The sequence below is a fragment of the Colletes gigas genome, unplaced genomic scaffold (genome assembly GCF_013123115.1).
Source record: "Colletes gigas isolate AHSC1104 unplaced genomic scaffold, ASM1312311v1 Colletes_gigas_Sc00036, whole genome shotgun sequence".
Taxonomy (NCBI): domain Eukaryota; kingdom Metazoa; phylum Arthropoda; class Insecta; order Hymenoptera; family Colletidae; genus Colletes; species Colletes gigas.
This window is the reverse complement of record NW_025106665.1, coordinates 1,590,718-1,608,953: the sequence shown is the minus strand read 5'-3', so window position 1 is coordinate 1,608,953 and position 18,236 is coordinate 1,590,718. Positions and strand designations below refer to the sequence as shown.

Sequence of the window (18,236 nt, the reverse complement as noted above, 5' to 3'; positions counted from 1 at the left end):
TAATCTGGACAACGTGTGCAGGAAAAACTATATATTTTTGTATAATAATTAAATTGTGTTCGTGAATATTGTTTCGCGTTTTGTGTTACGATACCGAGTGCGTGGTATACTGGTCAGAAATCAAGTACCGCCCGGCGATCGGGACCCTGGCTATATACCCCTGGTCCCGATCGTCTTTTGGATTTTCTTCGCGCCGGGTGCAAAAGTTCGAGGCGCGCGCCGCGGAACATTCTCGGGCCTTCGAGGACCGAGAATATTCCGCGACACGTGCAATCGATCGATTTTGCACCCGGCCCGAAACGGTTGCCCCCGGCACCGTTTCTAACGGACCTCACCGATGAGTAATATAGAACATAGCAAGATTCCGTGTGCTATGGAACATATGTAGTTAATTTTGTCAAAGTTACAAGTATTTTTGTTATATCAAATTTGTATAACATGTTACCTTATATCGATCTTGTCTAATAAATGCAGCTTGCGTTACACAAGACTGCAGATTCACTGTGTAGTAAAGTCCATGGTGTTTGTAATTATAGGTTTACAATTTTTGCTATGTTAATAAACATACAATTTTTACAACCAGTTGGTTATGTACGCAAAATTCTAGCACATATAATTTCTTCTTTCTTATAGTTACCATTGTTTTCCTTCATTTTGCTTTTAAATGTCACAAAGACAAATCAAATATCAATAATTAGCATATTCATATATTACGATACTTTCGATGCCTTTAATTCACTAATATTAGTAAAAAACAGAGTAGGATCCTGATCCTCGATGACTTATACTCCATGTTTGGTAACGCGTTGTAAAACGAAACTACTGATTTAACGCATACATTTCAAACAGATCCATTCTTTTTTTAAGTTAAGAATCAATTAATTAGATTTTCCGACATCTATCGAAATTGATTCTTGAACGTGAAAGCTGTAAATAAGAATATGTATAAGTTTCAACGTCGGCCAGTTTATGAACATAAAATCTACGATATTTTACGTCGAAGATAGAATACATGTTTGACCAATTTGAATTGCGAAAAAATCTATTGTTTATAAAAAATCAATCGTGATATCGCGTAATAATGTTCGTATTGCATCGAGGTATGCAAAACATAAGTTTAAATAATATACAATATTTATAAAAGAAATAAATATCTATAATTTTACAAATATTTACGTAAGGTAACTATAGTTTACAGGTAATTATATTTCCGTTATAACGTGCTAGGCAGCCCTTAAATGTGCCTTGTTTTTTAAATTTTATATCAGGTGAAAGTATTTCGCAAGGATATAACAAAAATTTTTACGTTAATTAACGTAAATAATAAAACCTGCACATATGTACAAATACAATAAGATTTGTTATAATGACATAAAAATGCAGACCAATTTAATAATCACAATTTAGTATATTATCAATAATTATACGTTCTAGCGCTTATTAATCGCTACAATGTTTATTTTGGCAGCCAAGAAAGACAATATCCCGTGTCATATAAAAATGTAAATAAAAGTAATTACGAAAGGAAACATATTTTTTGTGTACTTTGTTAACACGTAATTTTCATTCGGTCCAAACGGGGACATTTCGGGTGTTGTTGATTAGTCAGTCGAATTCTTAGATTCTATTAATAACCAGATACTGAAATTATTAAAGATTACGCGTTTTTGGAAGTCATTCTTTTTTCATCTGTGATACGCTTTAAGATTTACCAATTATCAATCGTAGATAATTAGCGTTCCATTCACTGTACTTCTATAGCGTATAATAAAAGTATGTATTATTATAAGCAGTTCCAAAACGAATGTAATTTTTCTTATTACTGTACGGAATACAATTGTATAGACATAAAAATTTTTATTTTTATATCAGGTTGTTAAAATCAGTCAGTGAAAATTTTCGCGATATATTATACGATCAAACTGTTTATAAATAGAATACAGATGACTACATTCAATTTTTTTGTAAAACATTCGAGAAAAAATATATCACGAAAAAAGTATTTCACACGGAAAGTGAAAAGGTATAATTTTCCTGAGTATTAATTTATGTTTAAAGACGTTATATGTGTGTTTGTGCGTGCATGCATCTGTGGATTCTGTACACACACATACACATGAATATAATGGAAACGAATAATGTTCGCATGATAATAGAAAAACATATAACGTATGTGTGTATACAACACGCATTAAAGCTGATTCACACTATTCGAACCAATGGAACTTCTGAAATCGAACAATGGAAATCATAAATATTGTTACTTCACAGCGTATCGAAGGTCTGCATTTCACATCAAACACAAAGTTAAGAATAACAAATTTGATGATGTAACTTGATAACAATCGAAAATAGTCATCTTTCGATTATTTAATATGACCTTGCGATTTTCACTGATATGTATTTTCAAAAGACCTTAGAATGCACGCGTCTCACTAATTGGATGTGACAGTAAAAATACAGTCTTAAATTTTTTATAAGAAAAAGTTGGAATAGGATGAAAATTTTTGAATAACGTTATCGACTAAATTAAAACATATTATACCATAAAATGGTATGGTACACGTAACTCAATAAGATACAGAAGAAATACTGAATGGAATATAAAAATCGTACGTGATGAAGATACTAAAAATTATTGTAAATGTAATGACATTGTGATAAGTTATTAAGTCGGTACTGATTTATGTGCAACGTTTCATTTTGTATTTTATATTCAATCTTTTACTATCGACGATATTATGTTCGAGCTAATAGAATGTTAATGTACTAGTTATGTGTAACAGTACGTATAGTGTGAACCAATCTGCTCTTTACACGTTATTGTATTATCCAGTTGCTAGAAATGTATGCATGTTCTTCGTGATTACAAGAATAATGAAGTTTATTACTCGACTCCGATGGAGATAAAGCGATAAAAATTGAGTTTTCATTCTCCTCGATTAATTTGTAACGAACGATATGCATCAAACATAGTTTTAAAAAAATCCTAGAGATGCTATAAAGCTATTTTGTTTTTTCAGTATTCGTTAAATCGAACCTATAGAATTTGTAAGTTGCGATGCTACGATAGGTATATCTAAAATTTGCTCCCACAGTATAATAACGTGTAAAGAACTGTGAAAGCAAAAATGTGATTAATCTTCATCATAGATCGTGCACTGTCTGAATACATGAATTACATGAACAGTTCAGATTTGTCAGTGAACGAGGTAGAAAACATTTCAGTGAACCGACGACATTCTATTAATAACAATACGACATTGTTGCCCGCAACGTAATAAAACGTGAACATTGCCCATCTACCATAATACTGAATTTTGTCAATGGTAATGCATCATAGATCATCTTAATAGCTACATGATGTGTGGGAATTATATGTTATATTCTCGCGATTAATTTTCGTCCGACGATTCTGTTGAACTTTGTGGCATGGTATTGAACCAATTTTCTCGAACTCCGGTACTCCTGAAAATAAAGAAATATGTTGTCTGCTGCCGCCTACGATGAATAATCCGGCAAGTTCTTAATCGTTGCAGAACGATGCGATAATATAAATGAAAATCTTTTACAATTACCTTGTTCGTTGACGGGTACTTATGGGCAGTGTAAGCGAAGTTCGATAATACTGAGGCGTAGTACTCGAAGCTGTTTCATCTGGTCTTCTATGTAATGTCATAGTTTCGTGTGGAGATGTAACTAATTCGTCCTCGTTATCTAGGTAGTAACGAGAACCTGTCGCGCTCTTGCAATTTTCACATTCACTTCTATAATCGTCAGTATCATCGTGAAGAGTAGGAAGAGCTTGCATGCTGCAAGTACAAGCTACCGATTCGAAACTTCCTTCTTCGTTAATTTCATTTGCTACGTTCAATGGCGGCTGAAACGAATAAAGTACATTTACAAGATTGCTTATTCGCGACATACTATCTCAGAATTTAACGGCACAAATTTTTCCAGCGTATTAAGGCTTCAAATCCAAGGATTACACTGACAAAGTTTGACTCTTAAAATCTGGAATACTTTGTACATATAAATATATACCTTAAAATCATTGCATTTTTCCGATCTGTGATCTAACATTTGTCTTTCGGTTTGTTGTAGTCCTGACGAAGAAGGAGTCGCTGAAGGCTGTATTTGTAAATCTTCGTAAAATGTACTTGGATTTGTATTTTCTCTTGTATTTTCTTGATTGATTAAAGCGTTTTGCTGTACAGAATGTTGCAAATTTGGCGAGGCAACATTGGTTGGCGGGGGTCGTAGAAATTCGTTCTTGGAGCAATCGTTTATAATATCTCGTAATCTCGTACTAGTACGAGTGGTTAGAGTCCTAGGAATTGTACGGTGGGCAGTCACGCTGGAATTGGATAAGGTCGCGGATATTGTAAATGCTCCAGATTGACGAGGAAGAGTAGTATGCGTTTGATAACTTTTTGGAATAACAGGTTGCAAGTTAGACACAGGTTGTGTAGTTATATCTGGATGCTGGCTAGCAAAGTTTGGGATTCCAATCGGAGTAGGTAGATTCTCGTAAGTACTCGTGCCCATAGTAAAACTTGTAGTGGAGGTTCCTACGCTAACGCCTGGAGATAGCGCTTCGTTTTGATTCGATTGACGATAACTAGCATATATATTTGGATTTGAAATTGGTCTACTCGGCGTCGACATTAAGACGCTCGAATCTGTGATACCAGCGTCGCATATCAGCGTCGTTGGATTTCCATTTATTCCACTTTGTGTGCTTCCTACTAGCGATACGCTAGTACGGCTATTAGCATTTGTCAGATAGCTATTTGGAAAATTTAGTTGAGGAAGTGCTTGCGGATTCATAGCTAAAAGAGCCTGCTCTGCTCGTGCCGCTGCGACAGCTTCCTCATAAGGGGGTGGAGCCTCTCCACGTGGAAAGTAATTGCTGGGTGGTTTCCATAATGGATAATTAGCTCCACACGAAATATCGTCCATAGGAATGCCATGCGACAATCCATCTCGTTCTAAGTATCCCATATTACCTAAATTTCTTTGGTCCTCTGCCAACTGTCTGTTCTGTCTTCCTGCCACGCAAACTTTTACAAGAAAATCAACATTTCTGTTCTATGGTCTTAAGAAACAAACAAGTAATATGGTTGTGAAAGGTAAAATACCTCGTATCTTTCTTTGGCGCAAGCGATGTATTAAGAAAAATAATAGACTCAATGACAGCACAACTGTCACAAAACTAGCAACAGATCGTAGTCCTATATCATAATTTGCAGTAGCATCGGTTGTATTGCTGCCAATCCCATCGGTTTTGTCATTTGATAGAGACGAAAGTGTATCATCCAAGCAAATATACTCGCAACAGACGTCGCCACGTAGGGAAGATTTACAATCTTCCTATTGAATGCAAAATGAATTTTCAATTGCACGCTTTGTATCATTGGAAAAGAATAATACAATGCCTTAAGCAATGCAACTACATTACTATTTAAAATACCTCTGCAAACTTGCAAACGAATGCTTTACACAATTTGGGATTGCCATTATCGCAAACGCACAACGAACAAGGTTCTGGACCAGGAATGTAATATAAACCACTTTCGAAAAATCGCCCTCGTTGATCTTTGCAGGTAACGCCGCTTTCTGCCCGAATAACTGTAAAATATTCGAAGAAAATCTTTGGAAAATTTCTTTAACGACGATCCACAATTTATCTGTTATTTCTTTTAAAATTTGCACGTTTCATATGACCATTATGCCGGTTACGAACTCGTGTCTCAAATTACAATCTGTACAGCAATTTGTATATACCAGAACGGCTGAAAATGTGGCGCGCGCATACCGTATCAAGCGAGCGAGCAGGTGAGCGGCAACAATACATGCGTCATATGCACGTTACGTCAATCAGTCCATCCAACTAGCGAGTTTTCGTTAAAAATTATCGCTCGATACGAACGTACGAAAAAATGAAACCGTAGGTAGAACTGTACGAACACGGAAAGCGTAAGAATTGCTATTGACGCGTAACCATAGACTACGTCATTCGAAACGACGAAGGTTGCTTGCTGATTCAACAAATTTTAGGCGCGCAGTTTTGAAGGAAAGCCAAAAGTGTATCACATATTTACAGAACAAAACAGTAGAATCGGTGAACAGAGCTTAAAGATCGTGAACGGAACGTGGAAAAAGATTCGAAGAAAAAATAGAAAAGACAGGAGGATAAAGTAAAGAAAACACGAGCTTGACTCACCGTTAAAAAATAGAATAAACGCGGAAACTGCATAACCGAGAAGGTTACTGCCGCTGTATCTCATTCTGCGTTCGTTATCTCATCATAATCGTAACCCCTCGGCGCGGTGCAGCAACAAAGCGAAAGAAAGGATATCGTTGGACGTTTCAAACGGGGTTCCGTTCCGTCGACTCGACGTTGCGTCTCGACATTTTTCACGACACAATGCCAGCCAGCATCTCGCACTAATACTCCTGTATCACGGGCCGCTTATGCAGGAGCAACAGTTATTTTCGCACACCTGCATATCTTAGAAACTCTTCTTTTACTCCCAAGTGTCCTCGCACAGTATGCGTCCTCTCAAATAGGCACACCAACTTTCACCTACTTGCACCTACTTGCACCGACTCCCGACACCCGACACCCGGAATGATCGATTAGTAAACGGAGCAGCTATCGGTGTCGAGCACCGATACCGAAGCTACTGCCATCTTCGAGCAACTTCTACAGTCTCCAGCTGGAGCAATCGACTCTCTACCTGGTACTAACCATTTCGTTCTCTACTTGCTAGGCGATTGTTGTTGCTACTGTCCATTCGATCGCTTTGCCGACTATAATTATGATTGCCTAACGTTTTTTCAATTTTTCAGTTTCCAAGCATCCGTAACAAACTTCACTGTTCATTATCGTCCTCGTCTATCATTTCTCCACAGCTTTTTTGCTTCACCGATAACTGTTTATTCTCTCTTTCGTCTTTTCTCTTTTCACATTATTACCTACTACATACGTGTTCTCAGAAACGTAGGTAAATTCATGTAGGTTACTATTTATTGATTTCACGTTGTTCCCAACGAAAAATAAAAAACAACGTTTTGGAAACAAAACAGATTCCTCTAACCTACTATCCGCACCCGAATCACACAATTAACAATCTTAAGCAAAATGTAAATTAAATTTTCAAGTATACTGACTCTATTGTTCACCCTTTTTGCCTTAAAAACAAAAACCTAAAAAAAAGAAACCAAACAAATTCAAAGAAAATTCTTGCAAAGGAAGATGGAAAGCAGAAAAACATGAGTATTGATAACATCTTATAAGCTCGTTAAAAGGGGATTTTTGTATTTCTCGATCACTATCTTGAGAGGGAGGAGAAGAGGAGCGCTTTCGAGGAACATCGATTATCGAAACGAAACGAAACAGAACGGAACGGAACAAAATCAAAATATCTTAAATTAGTCGATTAGATTCCTTTCTTATGTATCGTTTTTGAAGAAAACAGTCATGGAGAAACACGACGATGCTCCTGAAGATGTTAAACGGGCTACCTCTATCGAGCGTGAAATAAAGAGGGGGGAAAGGGATGACATGTTCGAAGGATATCCGCGGTTGCAGGAGAAGAAAAAAAGATGGGAACATTGCGATAACTCGTCTCCAAAGAAATCTAAGGCAAACCAAAGGCTTTTAATCGTTTCCAGTATTTCTCCTTTCGTTTACCTTCTTCTCTTTATTACTTTTTTCGCAACATTTATGCACAGAAATAAATAAATAAAGTTGTAAATAATTGTTTTTCAGCGAAGAACGAAGTCAGACGGGGATTGTTGCGAAAAGCGAAGAAAAAAGAGAAACAAGGCGCCAAAATTTGCAACGATCTCGGTGTTTGGGGAACCGTGTACAATACCGAAAATGGATGTCATCCCTAGACATTGTTTGACGAAATTAGATTACCTCAACGTATTGTCAACACCTAGGTGACATTCTAATTGATCCTTAAATATTTTTACGACATACAGTACCCTCTGTTAGGTTGTCACAGACTCAACACCGAGTTGTGACAACGCGACAGAAAAGTTTGGAAAATTACTCGCGGTTAAATCGTACGCCAATGGGTTAATCGTAGGTTCTAAATATTTTTTACAGTCGTAGATGTCCAGCAGATTGTGACAAGAAAATCGTGCTCAGAAGATTGAAACCGGTGTCGCCGCGAATCAAGGAATTGGCTCAACCGGCGAGGCATAAAATGCTCATAACTTTACAGGAAGGCGCAACGATATTACCACCGGCGCTTTTGGACAATCTCGTTAAAACTTTGGAGGATGAAACTTGCTTAACACCCGAGTAACGTATCGGTCGTTGACGCGATCTTCTCGCTAGTAGTTCTTCCAATAAGAAACGATCCCTAACACTTTGTCAACCGCACACTTTTTCGCAAACTTCGTGCATCGATATGACCCAACTAAAACTTTTGTAATTCCTTGCAATATTTAGATTAATAATATGATGTTTTAAACGATACTTCATCGTCCCTGCTGCATATTTGTTACAGACAAGCGGCAACCGTTCAACGGAAGAAGAAAGTTGGGAAGAAAAAGAGGGACAGAAAGGACCAATCGCTGTATAAAGAGGCGACGAAACCGAGGAAACCGAGCGTGGGTCCTGCGAGCATGGGATTGTTCGACAAGGATGCGGTCACCTGTCAATATTTAATAGCCGAGCATTTCGTCAAAAGCATTCTAAATTGGAAATGTCATATCCCGAAGTCGGAATTTAGCGACGTCTCGGAAGTAATAGTTAAACGTCTGGTCGACGTTCTCGAATATACTCCCCCGCAGGACGAGGATCGCAAGTCGCAGCAGGTGCGATTCTTGGCCGACGTGGTCGCCTGCTGGATATCCGGCGTGATGTCGGAAGTTGCGGAACATCAGAACGAAAAGCTCAAGGAACGATGTAAGAAGAAAGAAGAGGAGATGAAAGCGGAAGAGGAAGATGACGAGGACGAGGACGAGGACGAGGAGGAGGACAGGGACGACGACCTGGACAGGGATTTAGATTGGCTGGATATCGAAGACGAAGAGGAAAGAGACGAAAAGGAAAAAATAGAGGACATTACTGACCTCGATATGGACGAACAAGGAAGAGAGAAAACGGAGGGTGTAGTCGAGGCTGAGACGCCGATCGACGAGGAAATGGAAGAAGAGGACGAAGTTGAGGCAGAAACGGCGGAGGCAGAGACGGAAACAGAAACAGCTACGCAAGATGTAGCGGTGGAAACTCCGACAGTTGAAACGGCACAAGCAGTAACCGAGACGGAAACGCAGGAGGAAGCTGAGGCGCGAGCAAAGGCGGAAGCTGAAGCTAAAGCAGAAGCAGAAGCTAAAGCAAAAGCGGAAGCTGAGGCAGAAGCAGAAGCAGAAGCAGAAACAGAAACTGAAGCTAAAGCAAAAGCGGGAGCTGAGGCTGAAGCAGAAGCTAAAGCAAAAGCGGAAGCTGAGGCTGAAGCAGAAGCCAAAGCAAAAGCGGAAGCTGAAGCTAAAGAAAAAGCGGAGGCTGAAGCTAAAGAAAAAGCGGAGGCTGAGGCTAAAGAAAAAGCAGAAGCAGAAGCTAAAGCGAAAGAGGAAGCTGAAGCTGAAGCTAAAGCAAAAGCGGAAGCAGAGGCGGAAGCTAAAGCAAAAGCAGAAGCAGAAAAGGGTGAACCAATTGTCGTGGAAGCTGAAAAAGAAACTGAGACTCAGGTAGAGGCAGAAGAAGCAGAAAAGAAGGTTCCCTCGACTATATCAGAACCAAAAGAGGTCACGGTGACCGAGGATTTGGAAGATTTGTTTAAGACCGACTTCCCGTTCATTACGTTCGGTAAAATAATCGACACCGTTTACAAAATGATCGAGAGTACGCCGGAAAATACTGGCGAGGATCCGATAATAAACGGTATACATCGTGTGATTTACGAAAAGTTGACCAATATGGTGATGTTAGAGGATCCGAGTCTTTTAACGGAAGAGCTGAAAGACGTGATGGACGTGGTGTGCGGAAAGATCGCGAATTGGTTGAGAAACATCCTGAGCAAATCTCAGATTGAATTCATGCAGCAATATGTACCAGTGGTCGAGTCGAAGGAAATCAGAGATTGGACGAAATGGTTGGAGAGCATCAGCGACGCGGCTATAAATTGGAACATATGGATTCGCGGCGTGATCGAGAAGATCGTTGAGATGGAGGGACAACAGATCACCCGCGGTGAATGGCACGATTGGACAAAGTCCGTCGACACCGATGCTTTGCTTTGGAGGAGATTCCATCTGCAAACTGTGCATCAGGCGCATCGTAACTTGACGATGTTGCTCGGTCGGCGTGTTGTTAAGACGGGAACGAAGGGAAGAACTCCCAACACCTCTGAACAGCTGATTAATACGACGGAGTTGCACGCATGAGACTCGGTCTAAGACCTTTGGGTTATTAGCTTTCAAGCCTTAGGAAGAACACATTTCCTTAACAAGACGTCGACGGGCATACTCCTCAAAGGATTGAGAGGATATGTTACGGAATCGATACAGCTCCAATCATTCGACAGGCGTATCTACGAATTCTATTAGTTTCTATAAAAGTAAATACTGTAAACTGATTCCAAACTAAATTGTCTGCAGTTGTCGGTTCAGCGGTTACAAAAGAATGGAAGTACGTTATCGTAGAGTAGTCAACATAAACGCGAAAGATAGACGTATGAAAATCGCACGACCCAAATCGAAACTTATCGGAACTGGACGAACGTTCTCAACTTTCAGGTTGATCGTGCAACAACGAACACATTAACCTACTTGCGATCGATACGATAACCGGGCGGACGAAACGGGAACGAGACGATCTATCGATAGATTCGGATCAATACAATGCAAATATAGTAACAAAGCGTATGTAATTTTTGGATGACAAAATAAACCGATTACCGTTGAACTTTAAAATTGATTTGTCAATGTTAAACGATCTGTTATTTGAAAATCTAAAAAAATTGCAGCGCGAAGCAATTTCAAATTTTCGTCTGTGACAAGACTAGAACCAATTCGTACCGACCACAGACAGCCATGGTTACCGATGAAACGGAGCTACAGACATCTATCGCCACTGAACAGAGTACTGCAATTACGTACGAACACGGCAAAGTAGCGCGGGAAACGTCAATTGTTAATATGCATAAATATTTATTAGCTGACTGAGAAAAACCTGAGCAGGCTGAAGTACAAGCTATGCTAGTATGCTTATCAAGTTTTTTTTTTTTTACTTTTTTTTTCTAATTTCCTTTAAACCGTATCATCTTTTTCTGTTTGAATAGTTTAACATCCAGACAGGACAGTGGCAAAGCAATTAAATTAATTATTTTTAAAGTTAATCTTCCCATATCCTGAAGTCACACAACAAAGTTATGAAGTTTGCAATTGTCCAGAATTTCTAAACCAGCGTCACGTTGATTTATAACTCAACGTTTAATACTTTCCTTACACGTTGTGTATGCAACTTAATATGCAGTCATAAGAGTGCTTAGGTCAGTGATAAGTTTTGAATCCTGAAATCATTAGAGGTGTTGTATATGTATTAGAATTGACAAAAAATGTAGCACAAGATGAGATGAATATTTAGAATAGTTAAAAGAAACGTGTTTCGTACATTATTATTGATCCATTCCGATTTTCAAGACCGGACATTCGAGATCTGCTAGTACCGAATATTGTTCGAAACGAATCGGTCTTAAGCCCATCGCTAGATGCAAATTATTCGTAATTAATTCAATCTAGGTTCGTCGCGAGCGATTTACGATTGATTCAGTGCTTAATCATCGGGAGCGATCAACTGTTAACACGTAGAAAACACGAAATATTAATCAGCATTATTTATTTTTTAAGCGTTGTCTATAATCTCATATTCTTTACATGACAGAATTATTCTTTTTATCAAACCTAATTACATTTACTTGAATTATTATTTTATTTCTATCTTGGCCTTCGAATGCGCCTGAAAACGCGAAAACACGTGATACAGAAGCAGATTAGTTTTGCAAATATTGACACAGACACGCTGCAACTTCTGACGAGTCTCTGCATCGTTTATTTTCATTTCAAAGAAAACGGTGGCCTTCAATATTATGCGATTCACATTTTGTAAACTTATAGAGAAGTAATTTACGTTTGTAATATGTTTGATTATCATTAGCAAAAGGCTCTGATAACGTAGCTTCTATTCACTCCGGCACGATGGACGTCACTATTCCAATGTTGCCTGAAAATGAACACATGTAATAGCATAAGCTGAGGGTCCTATGGAATTGGATGTCGATGGAACAGCTTTTATTCCAACAAAAAATTAACTTTCTATCTCGTCTAAAATTTAGTCGTTTCCCCCCGTACCGCGTATCGTCCGAAATCGAACGTCGACCGGCCAGTAAAAGTAAAAATTAAAATATAGAAAGTAGGATGCAGGACGGTGATTTCGACCGATCGTACGTCCGTGAAAAAAGGTTGTCGGGTGAATCGAAGACGACCAGATTAGAAACGTAAATCTCGTCGGTGTGTTAGTCCGCTTGTTTCGAAGCGGTACGCGTTACACGTGAATCGCGAAGTGTGTCAAAGAAAAAGTCAACCGTTTCCCCTCTCTCGTCGAAAGAAAGGTGGAAGCGGCGACTTTCTTGTGGTATAGCCTAGCCCTGACATTGCCAGGGTCCACTTCTATATCCACGTTCAACGTTCGAACGCGTCCACGGCCACGTGAATCCTTATCCGTATCCGTGGTCCGCGATCCGCGCAAACTCCACCACGTTCCTCGACATCGACCGTGTCTCACGAGCTACACAGTGTCGCGTCCTCTCGCTTCCCCTCGCCACTTTCGAACTTCCATCTCGTTTCGCCCTCACTCTTCCTGCTTTCTCCTAGTTTCGTTTCGGCTGGTCCTCCGTGGGTCGTTCGGTCACCTCTAACTCGCTCGACGTTTCGCTTTTCTTCCTCGTCGACGAAATCAACGGGGACGTTGTTCTTCTGGCTCGAGTACGACTTCCGCCGCGACACCGAGTGCATCGACTCTTCCTTCTTATCCACGCGCTGTCATCGAGCTTTTCATGAACGTGACACGAAGGCGCATCAATTGCACCGAGGAGACACGCGTCGAACCGAGGAACGAATACGAAATTTCGAGCACAGGTGAGCTGGACGAAACATCGATGATTTATTAGCTACAGGCCCTCGCAGGGGGAAAAAAGAGAACGTTCACGTAATGCTATTTACGACTCGTATAGCTTGACGGATACACGGTACACTAGTATCGGTTATTAACAAAGTCAATTGATAATATCGATGACGATAAGACGGGCACGATTAGACGAGAGGGTTGCACGACAAAACAGTGTTTTCAAAGGATCGATTTACGAGTATTTAGTTGATGTTGTTTTTACGTTGCACATGATTAATATAAATACCAATGTTTTGTGTTTGTAGACACGTTCGTATCTTAAATTACATTTTCCAATAATCTTTTTAAAAATACCAGTGATCGACGATTGAAATAAAATTAACATACGGTTGCGAAGTTCAAACACAGGACAGCGCAAACCATGAAGTTTGCGATCGTTAAATTGCTAATGGGAAATACAAGCTGTATCATCGTTAGATTAAACAACGAAGGAGGTTTAAATCTTCTTGATAAATTTCTGCAATAATGTTAGAAGTCGTAAAAATTGTTCTGATCTAATTTTCGTTCGTCGGACCGAACAGATCTATTTGACTTGAATATTTAAGCAATAGTACATTTTTGATACCAGCAAGGTCAATAATTATCTCTCAATAAGTAGCATCAATTATCAAGCCTTGATACCTTATCTTCATTGCCTTTCAGCTGTGAATCGGATGCCCACGATAACGTGTCGATTCGCTATAGCAAGTAAACGAAAACGGTAGCGAAAGATACGAATATTAATTTTCAAGTCGGGTGTATTCGTAAATCGCTATAGACACTTCTCGTATGCACTCGTATGAGAAATCGTAACACGTTTAGCAATCTACACTTTGACGTGTTCGATGATCATAGCCGTTCAAGGTCAATCGAGGTCGCAGATAGTGATAAATCCGTCGGAGTACCGTGCAACAAAAAGAGAAGGACAAATCGAAGGAAAATTACGATAATGCTGTAACCTGTCTATTAGCATTTATGAAAATTTAATCCGCATGCAAATGCCGAATAAACAGCGATAGAAGATGGAACGAACCTTGGATCGAACGTGGGTATACTGTCACGCTGTAAATGTTCTAATTACACTTCCGGAAATTGCACGCGTATGACTACCGCAACGAAATTATAAGACCTAGTCTCCAGGCTCTATGTACAAGATCCGTGACTTTTTTAAGCCCGAACGTTATTTTCGAAGACCACGTGACAGAAAAGCGTATTTTTGCGTATCAGCGTGACAAGGTTTGATATCACGACCCGGACAATTTGACCGGCAGTGACTTGGCTCGAGTTGATTGTGTTATCACGAACGCGAGCAGCGGGGGCGAAACGAGGCAAAGTAGGAAGAATCGTAAGAAGTACGCGTACGGCCATCGCGCGGTATAAACGTCGTAAACGAAGCAAACGGTGTTGATAGTCGCGCGCGATTAGTCGTGGAAATCGATCGGCTCGGGCACAATCGTTTACACTGTTTCCGAATCGTTGCAGGATGTCGCTGACCAGTTGGGAAACAATATCCCTGATCGCGTTCGTGGCGATCGGGCTGAGGATTTTATTGAAGATCGGCCTCACCGTGTGGAGGAAACTAATCGCGCCCAGTTTTGGTTTCGGGATCGACATAGCGAAGCAGGGTAGGTGGGCCGTGGTCACCGGAGCCACCAGTGGAATCGGAAAAGCGTACGCGGAGCAGTTCGCGGAAAAAGGCCTCGACATCGTGCTGATCTCTCGATCTTTGTCGACTCTCGAGGAGGTGGCGGCGGAGATCAAGCAACGATACAACGTCAAAGTACGAATCGTGGAGGCTGACTTGACCAAGGGCCAGGCTGTGTTCGAGAAAATCGCCAAATCCGTCGAGGATCTCGAGGTACTTGTCTTCCTCTCGATCTGCAATAAAGCCAGCTAACGTGAAACATTCTTCGATGCAATCTATCAAATAATGATATTTAGCATTGTCGAATCCAAGGGGTAATCGTAAAAAGAGGCGCCCTTTCAGTCTTTCTGTTCTGTATCTTATCACGGTTATTTTTAACTTCCAGGTAGGAGAAATATTAAAATGTATTATAAGTTGTTTGGCATGCAAAGTCCACTTCCGTTCTCACCGAAACGTTTAACATTCAACGTGTTAATGTATAAGTACACCGGTCAACCGTATTAGGTCAATTGTGCTAATTTATTTATCATACAGTATTTTTGCTAAGAATAATGAAACTATCATTTTGTTCTGGTAGCAGATATTCCGGAATGGAAACGTCCAATTGGCATATTCTTTTTTGACAGATCGCCGTGGTGGTGAACAATGCTGGGGCGAGCTACGACCATCCGGAATTATTCACCAACGTCTCGGAGGAATGTATAGCGAGAATTTTGCAATTGAACGTGGCCGCCGTGACCGGGGTGGCGAGGGCCGTTCTTCCAAAAATGTTCGAGAGGAAAAAAGGAGTGCTTATAAATATCAGTTCGGCGATGGGGATCATACCTGGTCCTTACTTGAGCGTGTACGCCGCGAGCAAAGCTTACGTGGTAAAACTCAGCCGCGATTTAGCAGCGGAAGCCGAGCGCAACAACGTCACTGTTCAATGCATATTGCCTGGCGTGGTGGCGACGAAGATGTCGAAGATCAAGTAATCATTCCGTCTTGCATCTACTTAATCCACATCCGTTCGTTCGCTCGTTCATTTTGTATACCACGAAACTGGCCATAGCGATCGAACTGTAAAACACGAAATGAAATCTCGTTAGAAGTAATTTTGGGTATGCTTTGGACGATCCATCTCGATGATCGATCTTCGGAAATTTTATCGCAGAATTTTATTCAAATCGATTCTTAAAAAGTTGGCACAATACTCGACTGTTAATTTCCAATGGTAGCTAATTATACTTGTTCGCGCTCGATTGACATTGGTGCCCTCATTGTGTAACACTATGGAAATTTTCTTTAGCATGCGAATGAGCATTGTGAAAATTCAGCATGTCATTTATAAATCGAATTTCGACAGTAAATAATATCGAACGTGGAATATGGAATAATCGTGTACAGAAGGTCACTCGCGAAAGGAAGTCGTTTCAACACATTGGCTGCCAACTACGAGTTAACTCGTAGCTGACAATTTGTCACCGGACACTGGCTGCGAGTAAATAGTGGACAATGATCGTCCGAAAAGAAAATCAAAGGGGGGAAGAAGAAGAAAAATAGTTTAGTCGATAAAATTGAAACGCATTGACAGAGTATTAATCGGGAATATTAATAGGATTATATAAATCACGTTTGATATAAGTAAGTCTACTTGATCGGGAAACTGCTCTAACTGTGGACTGTTTTCAGGAAAGCGACATGGATGGCGCCAAGCGCGAAGAAGTTCGTTGAAACATCGTTGAAGACGGTCGGCATTGAACTGGTCACAACCGGCTACCCGCCCCACTTCTTATTCGTTGGCTTTGTACAAGCGTTGAATTGTATTTGCGAAAAAGGCACGCTTTGGTTGGTCTCTAAGACAATGTGCAACATAAGGGCACGTGCTTTGAAAAAGAAGAGCAAAATGGAAAATAGTGGAAAGGAAGCGCTCACTAGCAAATAATCGTCGCGTTTCACGTTCCTGTTCTTTAAATTTTCCATTTTCATCCTTTCCGTTCCGTACCTGTTTAGTTTTCGCTTGTTCGATCGCCATTTGCAACGTAATCGAGATCTATTGTAGGGAGGCAAAAATATCGGTGCTGGAAGGTGCTAAAATAGTGTAACAGTTGTGGACAAACAAAGTTCTGATGTATATCGATATTAGCCATATATTACATATTCGAAACGATCTCATTGTTTTTCTACAATATTGTAATAAACAAGCGAAAATACTTCCCTCGTTACAAATAACATCGAACAAGAACATTCTGTCGACAAAAGTGATACTATGAACCTTCTTTCTTAGATTGTTTGTTACATTGTTTGTATATGTGTTATATTTATATTGATAGGTGTTATAAAGAGAAATAAAAAGTATCATTCTTTCGTCGGTCCTTTTCTCAGATAAGTGGCCCACTAGCGTTACCATTTTTATAAATATTTAATATCCTAAACTACGCCTGTGTTCAAGAAATATTGATTAATTCGTGAATGTATGTATATACGAATTGGTAAAGTTATTTTTATATGCGTTTTTATTATAAAAAATATAGGAACAGGTATATTGTCAGTCTGCGTCGTTGGGAATACTAGAAGCCGTATTAGGAACACGTACACTCCTTCAAAGTAAAACAAAATGTTAAAAAGATCGTGCATTAAATGTTAAGGGGATCCTTGTAAGAAGGCTTTAATCTTCGACTTTGTGGTGGTTTTAATGGATCGTTGGTTATTTGTTTGTCAACAATGGTTAGGTAATGGTCATCGATGGTCAACAGTGAGGCTGATCTCAAGATCAAAGGTTCAGGAATGGCCAAGAGGTAGGACCAACCGAAATAGTTTTGTAGACCAGACTGTCCTCGGCTGTCAACTCTGTCTTTGCGTCTCCCCACTCTTCCATCTTAGGAAGAGGTATATGGAGAGGTACTGATAACATACTCTATCAGTACCCCTGGAACTTCCAGGGGGATTGGGTTTCGCGAATTTGGGGGCCTACCTCTGGCCATTAGTGAACCGGGCTGACCACTGATGACCAGAACTGACCAGGAGTGGCCACTACTGACCAGTACTGACCACTACTGACCAGTGCTGGTACCACTACTGACCACTACTGAAGAGTGCCGGACTGTGATGACCAGCGGTAAGAATCGATGAGTTGCATGTGATTTTTATTCCTCCGGTCCATTCATCAAAGATTCTAGAGTACTGTCACAGACGAGGTATACAAGTAGATCTTTCACCCAATGTATTTTTTCGGCCCATTTTTATGGCGTCTCGAAACCCCATTACCATTTTCGTGTCACTTGCAACATTACCAACAGATTTAGAATTTCAATCCCCGCAGAGTCAACTCACATGTTTTTATGCACACACTACATCAATACTAATTCAGTGAATAGTTTCTCAACTGATCGTTATCCATGCGAAGAGGACGCTAAAATCACT

At 40.0% G+C, this 18,236-nt stretch overlaps 3 protein-coding genes across 5 annotated transcripts; 2 read left to right on the top strand and 1 right to left on the bottom strand.

Moving 5' to 3' along the window:
- Window positions 1–2,038: 2,038 nt before the first annotated feature.
- On the bottom strand, window positions 2,039–6,619 carry LOC122402451. Of its 2 annotated transcripts, none has more exons than XM_043405239.1 (6): window positions 6,227–6,619; window positions 5,474–5,631; window positions 5,142–5,373; window positions 4,045–5,063; window positions 3,579–3,880; window positions 2,039–3,468 (listed from the first exon to the last, which is right to left on the bottom strand). In XM_043405239.1, the coding sequence occupies exons 1-6, from the start codon at window positions 6,288–6,290 to the stop codon at window positions 3,396–3,398; spliced, it is 1,848 nt and encodes a 615-aa protein (XP_043261174.1). In that variant the 5' UTR covers window positions 6,291–6,619; the 3' UTR covers window positions 2,039–3,395. The 2 variants fall into 2 exon arrangements, with proteins under 2 accessions (XP_043261174.1, XP_043261173.1); XM_043405238.1 differs by lacking the exon at window positions 6,227–6,619 and adding an exon at window positions 5,788–6,075.
- An 867-nt stretch (window positions 6,620–7,486) lies between these two features.
- LOC122402435 (probable serine/threonine-protein kinase kinX) lies at window positions 7,487–10,824 on the top strand. Its single transcript, XM_043405210.1, has 4 exons — window positions 7,487–7,672; window positions 7,790–7,953; window positions 8,123–8,320; window positions 8,529–10,824. Exons 1-4 carry the CDS (start codon window positions 7,487–7,489, stop codon window positions 10,408–10,410), a joined length of 2,430 nt encoding a protein of 809 aa, XP_043261145.1. The 3' UTR covers window positions 10,411–10,824.
- A 2,201-nt stretch (window positions 10,825–13,025) lies between these two features.
- On the top strand, window positions 13,026–17,180 carry LOC122402445 (very-long-chain 3-oxoacyl-CoA reductase-like). 2 transcript variants are annotated; one of them, XM_043405230.1, is made up of 4 exons: window positions 13,026–13,161; window positions 14,672–15,047; window positions 15,461–15,804; window positions 16,506–17,180. In XM_043405230.1, the coding sequence occupies exons 2-4, from the start codon at window positions 14,673–14,675 to the stop codon at window positions 16,756–16,758; spliced, it is 972 nt and encodes a 323-aa protein (XP_043261165.1). In that variant the 5' UTR covers window positions 13,026–13,161; window position 14,672; the 3' UTR covers window positions 16,759–17,180. The 2 variants fall into 2 exon arrangements, with proteins under 2 accessions (XP_043261165.1, XP_043261164.1); XM_043405229.1 differs by lacking the exon at window positions 13,026–13,161 and adding an exon at window positions 14,197–14,234.
- Window positions 17,181–18,236: the final 1,056 nt, after the last annotated feature.

Excerpts from the sequence above, each read along its gene's own strand:
- LOC122402451 (XM_043405238.1), bottom strand. The coding sequence starts at position 5,857 with ATGTATTGTTGCCGCTCACCTGCTCGCTCGCTTGATACGGTATGCGCG. Across the intron at positions 5,632-5,787 it reads CCACATTTTCAGCCGTTCTG|TTATTCGGGCAGAAAGCGGC; the intron begins GTATATACAAAT and ends AATATTTTACAG. Across the intron at positions 3,469-3,578 it reads AGTACCCGTCAACGAACAAG|GAGTACCGGAGTTCGAGAAA; the intron begins GTAATTGTAAAA and ends CTTTATTTTCAG.
- LOC122402435 (XM_043405210.1), top strand. The coding sequence starts at position 7,487 with ATGGAGAAACACGACGATGCTCCTGAAGATGTTAAACGGGCTACCTCT. Across the intron at positions 7,673-7,789 it reads CAAACCAAAGGCTTTTAATC|TCAGACGGGGATTGTTGCGA; the intron begins GTTTCCAGTATT and ends CGAAGAACGAAG. Across the intron at positions 7,954-8,122 it reads AACGTATTGTCAACACCTAG|TCGTAGATGTCCAGCAGATT; the intron begins GTGACATTCTAA and ends TATTTTTTACAG.
- LOC122402445 (XM_043405229.1), top strand. The coding sequence starts at position 14,212 with ATGGAACGAACCTTGGATCGAAC. Across the intron at positions 14,235-14,671 it reads GAACGAACCTTGGATCGAAC|GATGTCGCTGACCAGTTGGG; the intron begins GTGGGTATACTG and ends GAATCGTTGCAG. Across the intron at positions 15,048-15,460 it reads AATCCGTCGAGGATCTCGAG|ATCGCCGTGGTGGTGAACAA; the intron begins GTACTTGTCTTC and ends CTTTTTTGACAG.